At 39.8% G+C, this 14,042-nt stretch overlaps 1 protein-coding gene across 4 annotated transcripts in view; it reads right to left on the bottom strand.

Annotated features, from left to right (window-relative positions):
- The window catches only part of PBX4 (PBX homeobox 4), a 55,039-nt gene that overhangs the window by 8,592 nt on the left and 32,405 nt on the right, over window positions 1–14,042 (bottom strand). For all 4 annotated transcript variants that reach the window (XR_013836377.1, XR_013836378.1, XM_079967846.1 and 1 more), the window contains exons 3-5: window positions 13,289–13,530; window positions 12,072–12,262; window positions 10,695–10,830 (exon numbers count right to left, since the gene is read on the bottom strand). Coding sequence is in view for 2 of the 4 variants with exons in the window: in XM_079967846.1 (XP_079823972.1) it covers window positions 10,695–10,830; window positions 12,072–12,262; window positions 13,289–13,530 (569 nt within the window). In the remaining 2 variants the exon portion in view is untranslated. The remainder of the gene's footprint in view (window positions 1–10,694; window positions 10,831–12,071; window positions 12,263–13,288; window positions 13,531–14,042) is intronic.

The following is a 14,042-nucleotide window of genomic DNA, read 5'->3' as shown; positions in this document are numbered from 1 at the left end:
TCAAGATTAGTAACAGTGTTTAATTTTTGCCTCTTCTTCAATTGCCACGCTAGCAACTTTCCACATTTGTTCGCTGATTCAAAAGTCTTTTGTCTCATCTGTTTAATTTTCCATTCTATCTCTTGGTTTATCATTTTCATATATTGTACTTGGTATAACTTAATTTCTCTTAGAATCTCTTGTGACTTCGGTTTGGATCTAAGTTTCTTCTCTCCTTCTCTTATTTTTCCCAGAATCTTTTCTTTTTTCTCCTCTTGAGTTCTCTTTTTTTTTTTCCAAATACATTTTTATTGAGGTTATGCACATAACAAACATACAAACAAATACAAAAGAAAAAATTATAACAAAAAACAAACAAACAAAAAAAAAGCGTCAAGATATACAAGCCAACTTTTTCCTCTCTCTAACTATACAAAGATAGATTAATCTGGCTGTTTCACAAAACAGTAAACGATTAAAAAAAACAAAAAAAACCACACACATGCAAAAACCACCTCCTGGACTTCCTTCCATCCTTTTGGTAAGTATCGAATATCTGCTTCCATTACGTATTTGATTTTTAATCTATAGGCCTAAATTCACACGCTGGTAGTATTGTTCTGACCCCGCCAATCACATTAAGCATTTATTCCAATATAGTTCCAGTATTTACTCCAATTTTTCAGAGATTTCTGTTCATCGTGATCTCTTAATTTACCTGTTAATTTATCAAGCTCAGCATAATTTATCATTTTAATTTGCCAATCATTTATATTGGGGATAGTTTCCATTTTCCAATATTGTGCCAATAAAATTCTCGCTGCTGTGGTGGCATAGAGGAATATCGTTCTATCTTCTTTCTTAATATCTTTACCCATCATTCCCAGCAAAAAGGCTTCGGGTCTTTTGGGAAAAGTGTATTTAAATATTCTTTTAAGCTCATTGTAAACCGATTCCCAAAAGCCTTTCACCTTTTTGCATGTCCACCATAGATGATATAGGTCACCCTCCACCTCCCCACATTTCCAGCATTTCTTATCTTTTAGTCTATACATTTTGGCCAACTTCACAGGGGTGTGGTACCACCTATATAGCATCTTCCAAACATTTTCTCTCAGAGACATACATGCTGTAAACTTTATATTACAATTCCACACTTCCAGCCACCTTTCAAAATCGATATTATAACCAAAGTCAATTGCCCATTTAATCATTGCCTCCTTCACCTCCTCATCCTTTGTATACCACTCTAAAAGTATGTCATAGATTCTAGATAGGGTTTTGTTTTTACCTTCTATTACTTCTACATTGAATTTTGATTTTTTGTCATCAAAACCCAACTTCTTCTTGTCCTCTTTTAGCAAATCATTCACCTGGTGGTATTGCAACCACCCAGTGAATAGATTTTTTATCTCTTCATAAGGTCTAAGTCTTGGCCCTTGGTCTGTTTTTCTTAATATTTCCTCATAGGTGGCGTTTTTTTCCTCCATGTTTGTTTTCTTCACCGTTAAAGCCTCAATTGGTGAGATCCACCATGGGGTCTTTCTTTCAAGGAGATTTTTATTCCTTTCCCATGATTGGTATAAAGGTCCTCTAAAAATATGATTTAGAAAGCTCTTGTGGACCTTCACTTTCCCATACCAAAGGTACGAATGCCATCCGTACCAATTATTAAAGCCTTCTAAATCCAGTAGATCTCTATTCTCCAGTTTTATCCAATCTTTTAACCAAAGTATGCAGGCCGCTTCGTAGTATAAACTTAGATCCGGGAGAGAAAAGCCCCCTCTTTCTTTTTTATCTATCAAAATTTTCATTTTTATCCGTGGCCTTTTCCCCTGCCAGATATACTTTGCCAAGATTCTCTGCCACTCTTTGCATTGTTTTAGGTCTTTAAGTATGGGGATGGTCTGGAATAGAAATAGCATTCTAGGCAGAATATTCATTTTGACAACAGCTATCCTCTCCAAAAGGGGACGCAGGTGGCGCTGTGGGTTAAAGCCTCAGCGCCTAGGACTTGCCGATCGAAAGGTCGGCGGTTCGAATCCCTGCGGCGGGGTGCGCTCCCGCTGCTCGGTCCCAGCGCCTGCCAACCTAGCAGTTCGAAAGCACCTCCGGGTGCAAGTAGATAAATAGGGACCGCTTACCAGCGGGAAGGTAAACGGCGTTTCCGTGTGCGGCTCTGGCTCGCCAGATGCAGCTTTGTCACGCTGGCCACGTGACCCGGAAGTGTCTCCGGACAGCGCTGGCCCCTGGCCTCTTGAGTGAGATGGGCGCACAACCCCAGAGTCTGTCAAGACTGGCCCGTATGGGCAGGGGTACCTTTACCTTTACCTTTTTATCCTCTCCAAAAAGGAGAGTTTCATCCTCCCCCAAAATTCCATGTCTTTCTTTATACTCCTCCAGGTGACATCATAGTTATCCTTATATAAATTTATGTTCTTAGCTGTGACCCATATCCCAAGATACTTCACTTTCTTAACTACTGCAATTTCCGTCCTTCTCTCTAAATCTATTATTTCTTCCTTTGTTAAATTTTTAACCAACATTTTGGTTTTATTTTTATTTATCTTAAGTCCTGCCACTGCTCCAAATTCGTCAATCTTTAGTAAAGCTTCTTTTACACTCTTTTTTGGGTCTTCTAAAGTTAGTACGATGTCATCTGCAAAGGCCTTGATTTTATATTCCCTCTTACCTACCTGCACTCCTTTTATTTCTGTTGCCCCCCTCAGTCTCTCATTCAGTATTTCTAGTACCGTTATAAACAGTAAAGGGGACAGGGGGCAACCCTGTCTAGTTCCTTTATATATACCAAAATATTCTGTTGTGGTGTTGTTTATTACCAATTTTGCCTTCTGTTCCTTATATATTGCTTCTATCCCTCTTCTAAATTTCTCTCCCATTCCCATCGTTTCCAGACTTTTCTTCAAGAACTCCCATGAGATGTTATCAAACGCCTTTTCAGCATCTATAAATACCAAGGCCGCTTGTCTGTCTATACTCATATCCAAATATTCAATAATATCTATCAGATTCCTTACATTTTCCCTTAATTGCCTCCCTGGAAGGAAACCCGTTTGATCTTTATGTATTTTGTTGTTCAAAACCTTTTTTAGTCTTTCTGCCATTATATCTGTGAATAGTTTATAATCATTATTTAATAATGAAATTGGCCTATAGTTTTTCACTTCCAGAGTATCTGCATCTTTTTTAGGAATCAAAGTAATATATGCTTCCTTCCAGGTGTTCGGGATCCTTCCTTCCTTTAATATATTATTCATCACTTCTCCTAGCACTGGGGATATTTGGTTACTTAGTGTTTTATAATATTTGGCCGAAAGGCCATCTGGCCCTGGGACTTTCCCACTTTTCATCCTTTTAATAGCCTTTTTTATCTCTTCTTGAGTAATTGTCTGGTCTAATATCTCATTTTCTTCTTTTGAAATTCGTTTTAGGTGATGCACTTGTAAAAAGTGGTCTATTTCTTGCTTTGTTTCCTTTCCTCTTTTATATAAATCCTTGTAATATTTTTGAAATATCTTTCTTATCTCTTTTGGCTCTTCCACAATCCTTTCTCCTTCCCTTATCCTACTAATCGTATTTTGTTTTCTTCTTTCTCTTATTTGCCACGCCAGGTATTTTCCTATCTTATTTGCTGACTCAAACGTTCTCTGATTCATCATTTTAATTTTCCATTCTACCTCTTGGTCGATTATTGTAGAAAATTTAGCTTGTAATATCTTTATATTCTGTTTTGCGATCTCCTCATTGGGGTTGATAGTCAACTTTCTTTCATTTTCCATAATCTGTGTTAGGATCTGTTCCTTCTTTGTCTCTTTTTCTTTTCTTACTTGACTATTTTTCTGTACTAAGAAGCCCCTCATAACTGCCTTTCCTGCGTCCCACACAGTCTCTATAGCAATTTCCCCATTTAAATTCCATTTAAAATAGTCTTCTATTGTCTCTATTGCCTTATTTACAATCTTCTGATCATTAAATAAAAATTCATTCATCCTCCATCTAACCGTTCGGATATCTCTACCTTTTAGCTCAATGGAGACTGCATTATGATCAGATATAGTTCTTGGAAGAATTTCCAATTTAGTTAGATTTTGAGTTAGTTCCTTCGAAATCCAAATGCTGTCTATTCTCCCCCAAATCTGATTTGGGTTTGAGAAGAAAGTATATTGTTTTGTAGTGGGGTTTTTAAGTCTCCACGCATCAATCAGTCCCAGATTTTTTACCATATCAAAGAAGGATCTCGGTAATTTACCTTCCTTCTTCTCCTGTTTTTTTGTTGACTTATCTAGGTTTGGGGACACCACCCCGTTAAAGTCACCCATCAATATCATTTTTTGGTCCATCCATTCCATCAATTTGTCTCCTAATTCCAAATAAAAGGCTGATTTTTTATCATTTGGGGCATATATTCCCACAACAATTATTTTTTCTCCCTGAAACACCATTTGAACAATGACTACTCTCCCTTGGTCATCTTTGTATAATAATTGTGGATCATATTTTTCCTTTATGTATATTACCACCCCTCTTTTCTTCACTCTATCTGATGTCACAAAATCTATTCCCAATCTCTTATTGCTTAGTAATCTCTTATGCTTATTTATTATGTGCGTCTCTTGGAGACATATTAAGTTACAGTTCTTTTTCAGTAATATGTGTGTAATCTGATTCCTTTTATTTTTATTGTTCAATCCATTCACATTCCGGTTTAGTATTTTTAATGCCATCTGTTATATACTATTTAATTAACTTATTAAACCTGTGTACAATTTAGTGTTCTTTGTCTCCTTCCTCTAGTTCTTCTCTTTCTCCTATTGGGCTCTCCTCTCTTTCTTCTTCTTCACTCCCTCCTTTTTCTTCTCCTTGCTGGTTCTCTACCTCCTCCTCCCCCATCATTTTCCCCAGGTCCTTCTCGTATCTCCTTGCAAATTTTTGAAGTTCTGAGATAGTGGACAGTTTAAACTTTTTTTCTTTGAAATAGAATGAAATACCTTCTGGAAACTCCCATCTATACAAGATCCCATTTTTCTTCAGTTGATTTGTTAATTTTTTATATGGGTCCCTCCTTCGAAGAAATCTCGAAGGAATCTCTTTGTAAATAATAATTGGGTTTTCTTCAATATATAACCCTTTGACATAGTTCTGTTTCAAAATTTCGTTTCTTATCTCCAATGAGTTAAACATGGCTATTACATCTCCTGGCAATTTTTTCCCTCTAGCCTTGGCCGATTTTGTTCTTATTCGAAATATGTTTACCATGCAATGGTTTATCTCTTCTTCTTTTCTATCTAGCCATATTGCCAGCTCTTTCACCACTTTAGCTCTAATATTCTCATTTAAATCCTCTGGTATTCCTCTAAGTTTTAGGTTAGATTGATTTTGGCGCATCTGCGTCATAGCCATGTTGTCCAACAACTCTTCCTGTGTTGCTCCTATTTCTTTAACTTCTAATCTAATCCTGTCCATCTCTTTCCTACTGTCTTTCGTGTCCTTTTGAACCCTTTTCACTGAATCCTCCAAAACCTTAGCTTTTACCGAGAGATCCTTAACTTTCCCTTTCAGTTCCCCTACCACTTCCTCCAATTTTTTGTCTAGAGTATCTTGTACCTCCATCAATTTTCTCTCAATATACTGTTCATTATTTTTAAATCCTTTTCTTATTTCGGCCATCAAGCTGTCATAATCTCTAATATCTCTTGCCTCCTTCCCCTCTTCTTGTTTTGAAGGCCTCCTTTCCGCTGGTGTTGCCACCCCCTTCTTAGAACCGTTCGGCATTTGTATATTTAAGTTTAGTTCTTCCTAGTATACTGTATAATGTAATATACTATGTGGGTAAGATATAGAGGTAACAAGGTTAACAAGGTTAACGTCTCTCAGATATTACAACAAGAGTCCAAAATTGACTAAATTGGTACAGCACAAAAATTAACCCTTAATTAAGATCAGATATTAATAATACAGTTTTAACTGTACCTAAATTCAGACACGTATTTAAATCCTCAGAGTCTTATAATTAAATGTAGTAAACACCTGAACCTCCAGAAACACTTCCAGATTCAGGGGGTTCTCAAACTCATGAGCAAGGTCCTGCGAAAACGTATTCTTTAACTTTGCATCCCGGGGTGTATGTCTCTTTAAATCCCGAAGAATCAAGAGAATCACAGCTGTCTCTGAAGCTCAAGAACGTATCCGGTTGGGGATGAAGAAGGCGGGTCCCCTTTAACTCACTCAATATGGCAGTCCTTTCACAGTCTCACCATCTTTAAGCAAACTTTAAACAAACTTTAAACACAGTCTCACAGTCCCTGTCTTTAAACACAGCGCGCTGCTAAGGCACCTATATTCCACACTCCGTTTAAGTCCCAATTCTCCCCAATCCTGAGGTTTAAAAGCAAAAGTCCTCCACCGAAACCCGTGCTGGTTAAAGCGCTCTCCGTCCCGATGAAACAGAAAAGTCTTTTTCCCCTCTCCCTAGTCGATATAGTAGTTCAACTGTTACCTTGCCTCTGACACTTTATACTTTGTGTCTGAGGTCTTTCCACCACACACTCACTGGCAGCTTGTTTCCTCTTTTCCTCTTTTGTTTCCTCTCTGCCAGCGTCTCGCTATACTTTCTTTTCACCTTACCGCCAGGAATGGACTCCTCCTCCTTTTCACCAATTATTTCTTCTCTGCTGGGTTCTTATCAAAACGTTCCTTTAATCTTATCTAAGTAATTTCCAATATTTCTTTATCCCCACTGCTTTTTCCACAGTGATTTATAGCTACTTCCCAGCTTCTCCGCTGTTGTTGGAAGTCCGCCGCTTTCCCTCGGAGCTTGAGGCTTCACAGCATGGAGTCTGTTGCCTCCCCTTTACACTGCAGCTCCAGCCTTGTTAAATGCCGGCAACACAGGCGAGCACAGGCAGCGTCGCAGGGTACCTTGTCCCGCAGGATTCCCTCCTGTGGTTTCAGGGTTCACGTAGCCTTCGCGACCCCTCTAAATCTCCATGCTGTTCGAGACTCCCTCGGAGGAGTTATCTCACACTCCTTTTCTGCGGCCACGGCGTCCCGGAAGCCCAGATTCTCTTGAGTTCTCTTTTTTATTGCATTTTGCTGAATCAAAAAACCTCTCATTACGGCTTTGCTAGCGTCCCAAATTACTCTTTTTTCCACAGAAGTCTTCAAGTTTATCTCAAAATAATCTTTCATAATTTTTTGGGCCTTCTTTGTAATTTCCTGATCTCTAAACAAGGTGTCATTCATTCTCCATCTAAAGGAACCAACCGATGTTACTTTCATTTCCATTTTCACAGGGTTATGGTCGGAGCAAGTTTTTGGGCAGATCTCCACCCTTCTGATCTTAGGAGCCAAGCCTCTGGTAATCCAGATTTGGTCAATTCTTGTCCAAGTTTTTTGGGCTTCAGAAAAGAAAGTTCCCTCTCTACCTAGGGGGTTCTTAGTTCTCCATGTGTCAATCAAATCCATATTGTCTGTCAGTTCGAAAAAGGTTTTCGGTAGTCTTCCATCTTTAGTTACCACTTGTCTTTCTGATTTATCCATGTTTGTCGAAACCACTCCATTCATATCTCCAAGCATAATAATATTACGGTCCATAAAGTCCAACAGTGTCTCATGCAGTTTCTTAAAAAATTCTGATTTCCCCTCATTTGGAGCATATATCCCTACAATCAAAAAGTTCTCTCCTTGAAATTGTATCGCAATTGCAATAATTCTTCCTTGGTCATCTTTAAAAACAAATTTAGGCAATAGGCTTTCTTTTACATAAATCACAACTCCTCTCTTTTTGACTTTGTCTGATGAGATAAATTCTTGACCTAATCTTTTGTTAATTAATACTTTCCTGTGCAATCTGGCCACATGGGTTTCTTGCAGACAAATCAAGTCCAATTTCTCCTTTTTTAACAAATGAAAAATCCTCTTCCTCTTGTCAGGGGAATTCAGCCCTCTGATGTTCCAACTTAGTACCTGCAGAGACATTGTGTAGTTATTCTGTTCCTCCAACTGCTCCCAGCAACTGTTCTTGGTCTGTTGGTGGTTTCACTTTCTCTAGGTTGTCCAGGCCCAGTGGTAACTTTGCTATGTCCAAAGCCCCAGGCTTTGGTATCTTCGGTTCTCCTTCCTCTGACTCTTTTCGTAAGTGTTCCTCGTGGTCTTTCAGAAATCTCTCTTTTTCCTCCTCTGATCGAATTCTCACCTTTCGTCCTTTGTAGGTGAAAGATAAACCCTGGGGGAACTCCCACCTAAAGATGATACTATTTCTTCTTAGTAGATGCACCAAATTTGCGTATTTGGCCCTAAGGTCCAAAAGATGTTTAGGAATATCCTTGTAAATCTCAATCCTGGTGCCTTCTATCTCAAGTGTTTTCTTGTAATGCAAATTCAAAATTTTATCTCTTTCTTCTTTAGATCTCAATGTAATCAGACAGTCTCTTGCTTTATTCTTCTTTCCTTTACCGCCTTTACCAAATCTAAAGGCCGTCACTATCTTAAACTCTTTATCTTGGTCCAGGTCCCAGAATTCTTCAAATTCCTGTGTCAAAAACTCACTTAAATTGTCCTCTTCCGATTCCGGGACCACTCTAATTCTTAAATTGGCCTGTTTATCCCTTAGTTCAAATAAAGAGAATTGCGTCTTGTGATCTTCTAGTTGTCTGTTTATTGGCTGGATCCTTCCCTCTACTTCCAGTGCCTTTTCTTTAGCTTCCTCTGCAATTTTCCTTGTCAATTTAGATTCCTGCAGAAACCTGTCAATAGCCTGTGTGTTAGAGCTAATAGTTGTAGTATTTAAATCAATCTTCGCTGACAGTTTTTCCAGTGCTCCAAAAATTTTATCTAATGATGCATTAAGTGTCTCATCGGAGCCCCCACCTTTTGCTCCAGATTGTCCAGATTCTTCCTTTTCTGTCACTGGGGGGGGGGGGGCTACAATTGATTGTCTTCGCTGCTGCTGTCTAGTTTTTACTCTTGGAGGTTTTTCCTGGGGTTGAAGTTGATCCATTACTTTATCTCCCTCACACAGTCAGGTCTTTTGTTATGGGAAAAGTTTCTTGGCCAGCTGCAGTGGAAAAACCCCAGTTATATCACAGTCCTCCTCTAGGGGAACTTGGCAACAGTATTCCCTTTAAAATGGATACTGTAGTTTCTTTCAATCCAAGGCAACTATTACAGAGGGAGTCTCTCCCAATTTTCAGTCACAAGCAACAATTATAAGAAACAGTCTCACCAGGTTTTCAGTTCAAAAGCAGAGTAACCAAACAGTGTAACTATAAGCGGTGCAAAACTTTTCTAACTGTTTCTGGCAGCCCGCTAGCAGGGATTGAGTGGTAGTCTTAAGTTCCTCCCTTTTTTTTCCCTTTTAAATAACAGGTTTCTTCTTCCCCCCACCTTTAAGGGGGGTTCTTTCAACAGACGTTGAAATTGAACTCCTTATATCTCTACTTTTCGCAGATCTTAGCTCCCAAAGTCTTTGCTTTGATCTTGTCTACAGAAACGGAAGACGGACTTCCTTTTTTGCGTCTTCCCGCTTCAGAGCAAAATTCAAGTTTTTGTGCCGATCAAAGGAGGTCAATTCCTTTGATCCCCCCGTTTTTATCAAGTTCTTACTCACGGGTTGTTGTTTAAAGTCGAATTTTCAAAGGAAGAAAGGTCAGCGCTCTCCGGCATCAGCTGCGCAGCTTCACTCCGCAAAAGTAGCGATTGCCTCTCAGCACCGCGTCACCCCCCGTCCTGTTCCGGGGCTTTTTTCCGAGCCCTTTCACACACGGGGGGAGCGCAAATGGTGCCCACCGAGTGCCACGGTCGCAGGCTTCACCCGCCTGCGGTTTTTGAAAGGGTCCCCGCTTCGCTGTAGCGAGCAGACCCGATTTTTGCGGAGCTTCCCCTTCTTACTCAGAAGGAGACCGCCATTGCCGATGGCGCCGCCTCCGGAAGTCCGGTCAGGTTTGCTTTTTGATTAAAGTAAAAAAAGAAAACAGAAAAGGCTTGAAAGAACTGGATTTGGTAATACTGTAAGAACGACTGAGAGGGAATCCAAAGTTTTATTTTGCTCACTAAGAGATTTTAAGGATTTCTTCTGTCAACAGTGAATTGATTTAAATCAATATGATTTAATCAAGAATTAAAGCCTAACACCAAGAGAAAAGACAAAATCAAGCTTCCGGTGTTTACATCAGATATTTCTTTAAATGAAAACAAAAATCAAACTAATTACCTATATTAGGTAATTAAATATATTGCTTTACAAATAGAATTTACACTTCATAGGTACATTCCATGGAGGGTGGAACTCAACACTGTGCCAGCATGACTGTTCTATCTGGCAAGCAGAAATGCTTGCCTGATGGAACAATCTCCCCTTTCCTCCCTGGCACCATGTTCAAGGTTCTCCCCACCCCACCCCCCACCCCTGAGTGGATTTAGGGGTGGGGCGGCAAGAGGAAGCCCTTGCACTGGCTTCTGGTAGTGCACTGGGTTACTTGAATCTAGACCATGGTTTCTTACAATTTTTAACTGTTGTTTTAGTCTTTTATACAATGATTAAACGTTTTCAAAAAGAAGAAAACTTACATGAAATTCTGCAAAATTTTGAAAACCTTTGTTTAAAGTCTACAGGATGCAACGGTCAGAAACAAGCATCTGCCTACACAAATGTTTGAAAAACAGACAACCACATTCACTGGAGATGGACCACCCACCTGTGAGACTGTGATGCCTCCTTTCTTTGCTAGTTCTTCTTTGGCTTCTTCACTGGGGTAAGGGTTACTCAGGTGAGAATAAAAATACTCATTCAAGACTTCTGTTGCCTGCTTGCTGAAGTTCCGCCGCTTACGCCTGGGAACACATTGAAATTATTCATACAGTTGATGTCAGAGCACACTGTATGCTGGCCCAAGGGCTTAAGGAAGAGCCAAGGAGGGCTGCAGGAAAGCACACAGTGGAAAGATTTTATCCAAATGGGAAGACGGAGTAAGCATGGCATGAGGTGTGTGTGTATATATATCTATATCTGGACTGAAAGGGCAGCCAAGATTAAGTAGACTGCTCTAAATACAATTAAAAATACTTACAAAGTGATATGACAGATTAAATCCCTGATTACCCCCCAAATCTAAAGCACACTTTCCTGAAATTCAAGACAGAAAACTTTCAGATAACAGATAATACATTTCAGAGCAGGAATACACAAAGAACAAGGAACCATATCTCAGTGGCCGAACACATCCTTTACATACAGAAGTTCCTAGGCTCTGGCCCTCGCAATTCCAGTTTATTTATTTCGATTCTACCCTTGAATAAAACTCCCAGGATGGCAGTGAAAACAATCAGTTAACTGGTGCTGAGAAATGGCCCCAACGAAGACCGTGGAAATCTGCTACTAAAATAGATAATGCTGGGTTAGATGGGTCAGTCTGGAGAAAGAGGATGACTCTTCCTACTGCCGAAGCATCTGGCAAAAGGTGGCTCTCCATACAGGAGGCAGATCCCAGGAAATCATAAAACTGGGCCTAAACTTGATGTTTCCAATGCAAGGTATATAAATGCAACTTGCATAATTAAAAATAGCAAACACCACAGTTCATGGGTGAATTTGCTGGATTGCACCCCAAACAGGATATTGTTAAACCATAGATGTCCCAGCACCTGCCAACCTAGCAGTTCGAAAGCATGCCAACGCAAGTAGATAAATAGGTACCGCTGTGGCAGGAAGGTAAACAGTGTTTCCATGCACTCTGGTTTCTGTCACAGTGTCCCATTGCGCCAGAAGTGGTTTAGCGATGTTGACCACATGACCTGGAAAACTGTGGGTGGACAAACGCCAGCTCCCTCGGCCTGAAACAAGATAGGCGCCACAGCCCCATAACCTTTGACTCTACCGTCCAGGAGTCCTTTACCTTTTTACCTTTACCTAAACCATAGATGCTAATAGCTGCCAGTGTTTATTGTCTACGCATTGTATCAGGTTCAATATTGTCTTTTCCCATTGTGCCCAGTGTCACACTTTGTACAGCCTTCTATGCCACCAAGACCCTGGACACAAGAAGGGTCTCCCTTGAGGCTTGATCATGTATTACCTTGCATCCAGAAACCGTGAGCGCAGGATCATCACAGCCTCACAAGTGCTCTGTTTCAGCTGCATCTGAATGGTGCTGAACTTTCCATGAATTATATTCACCATGCGCTCAATTTCTTTGGGTGAAATTGGCCTCGTCCTGCTCTGTTCTCGGAGCAGATTCATCACATGGGTGGTGAACTCACTGCAAGCCTGGAAATAAGAAGCAGAGAGGCATATTGTACTCAAGCAACGGTCACATTTAATTCAAAACTTATAAATAAATGGGAGTGATAATTACACAACAGACTAGACAAGGGGCAGATAACTTGGCATCACATGCAGTCTAAATATTAATACAAGATTATAATATTTAAAAATATACTTTAGGTGTCTTTGTGAGATTTAATATGTAGAAACAGCATATTCTGTAGTCTATGTTACACAGGTCTGATTTTTTAAAAAACTGCAGAGGGCCATTACATTTTATTATTAATAGGCAGGTATTTAAATACTTTTTTACACTAATATTGCTGCATATATTATGGCTTGACCCAATTTGTTTTGTAATTATTTTTATTTGCCCATATCTACACATAAAGGCCAATCAGCTGTACCAATCTCTGCAAAAAGCAGACTGTGCTCTGTTGAAAGTCAGTGAGAAAGTGTGAGAAAAAGGAAGAATTTTGAAGACCTCTGTACAAAATTCCCCTATGAAACACATAAGCTGGTGTTGGCTTCTGGAGAAGAAAGGAAGCGATCTCTGCAAACCACTGGTCTGTGGCAAAGAGGAATGCCCACCCAACGCTATGGACTCAGCCACATTTAATGCAACCAAGAATTAGAAAAGGTCATAATCCTGAAGCTACATAAAAGCTCACAAAAGGACACAAGACTGCAGCCTAAATGTATTTATTCCCCCAAACACTTTTACTTCTTCTTTCCCCCCATCTAATTTTTTTTTGTTTTTACAAGTACAAATTTATAACAAAAATTTTTAAATAACCATACTCTGAGATTCTCTGAATCTCCAGACTTCCCTCCATCCCCTACATGGTTCCTTGTACCAATATTTACAACTACATATCAGTCTGTTCTCCATAGTCTATGGAGAATAGACTAACACTTTTACTTCAGCCCAGTCAAAAGTTGGATGTATATTCCCTGCTCTGTGATCGCAAAGGAAAAACAATTGTTTTTAACTGAGAGGATAAAAACTCTTCCATGCAGAAAGATCACCTGTTCATATTTCTCTAGCTCAGAGTGGTATATCTGTCGGATCTGTGACAGCTTGGCCCTGTAGTCAGAGTGCTCAATGCTATTGTCATTTGGACAGCCACCTGAAGTTGCTGCTATGGCCGCAGGTCCTCCTCTTCCCCGCTTCTCCGGCCCGGAGACACCCTCTGCCAGCAACATGTTATCAAGTCTCATTAGCTGAGCATCAGGGGGATCTTCTTCCTGTATACCGCGTATACTTAACACTGGATAAATATAAATAGGGAGCAGAGGATTATTTCAGAAGCAGAGAAAACAAAGTAGGAGTTTATTGCCCCATGATCTCTTTGCACATACAGTAACAACCAGGAAGACACATATGGTCAATAGCATCCCAAACTATTTGCATTTTCCATACACAAGCACACATCGAACACATTCAAAGGCCAAGGGAGAGCATAGCCTAATGCAAACTTCAGCATGTGCAACAAATTCTTGACTATTTTATATTGTCATTTGGAACTCCTTCCTAAGCTTCCTTCTTGATCTCTGAAGTCCTCTCTAAAGCCAAGTGTCCCAGAGGTTCACTTTTTAAAATGGAAGTGGTGTAGAGCAGTTTTGTGCCATTTCCTCGGCCAGAAGAAACCTGTAGCAGCCGTTGACTGCTATGTAGTACAAACTGACAGCTTCTTCCATGGGTGGAAAAACCCATATGCCCAGTAGACACTGGAGCCTTTAAAAAAATGAGCCTGGAAAATACCGTATTTTTCGCTCTATA

This window comes from Podarcis cretensis (assembly GCF_951804945.1).
Source record: "Podarcis cretensis genome assembly, chromosome: 2".
NCBI lineage: Eukaryota > Metazoa > Chordata > Lepidosauria > Squamata > Lacertidae > Podarcis > Podarcis cretensis.
Note: the sequence above shows the minus strand (reverse complement) of the source record. Positions and strands in the feature narration are given on the sequence as shown.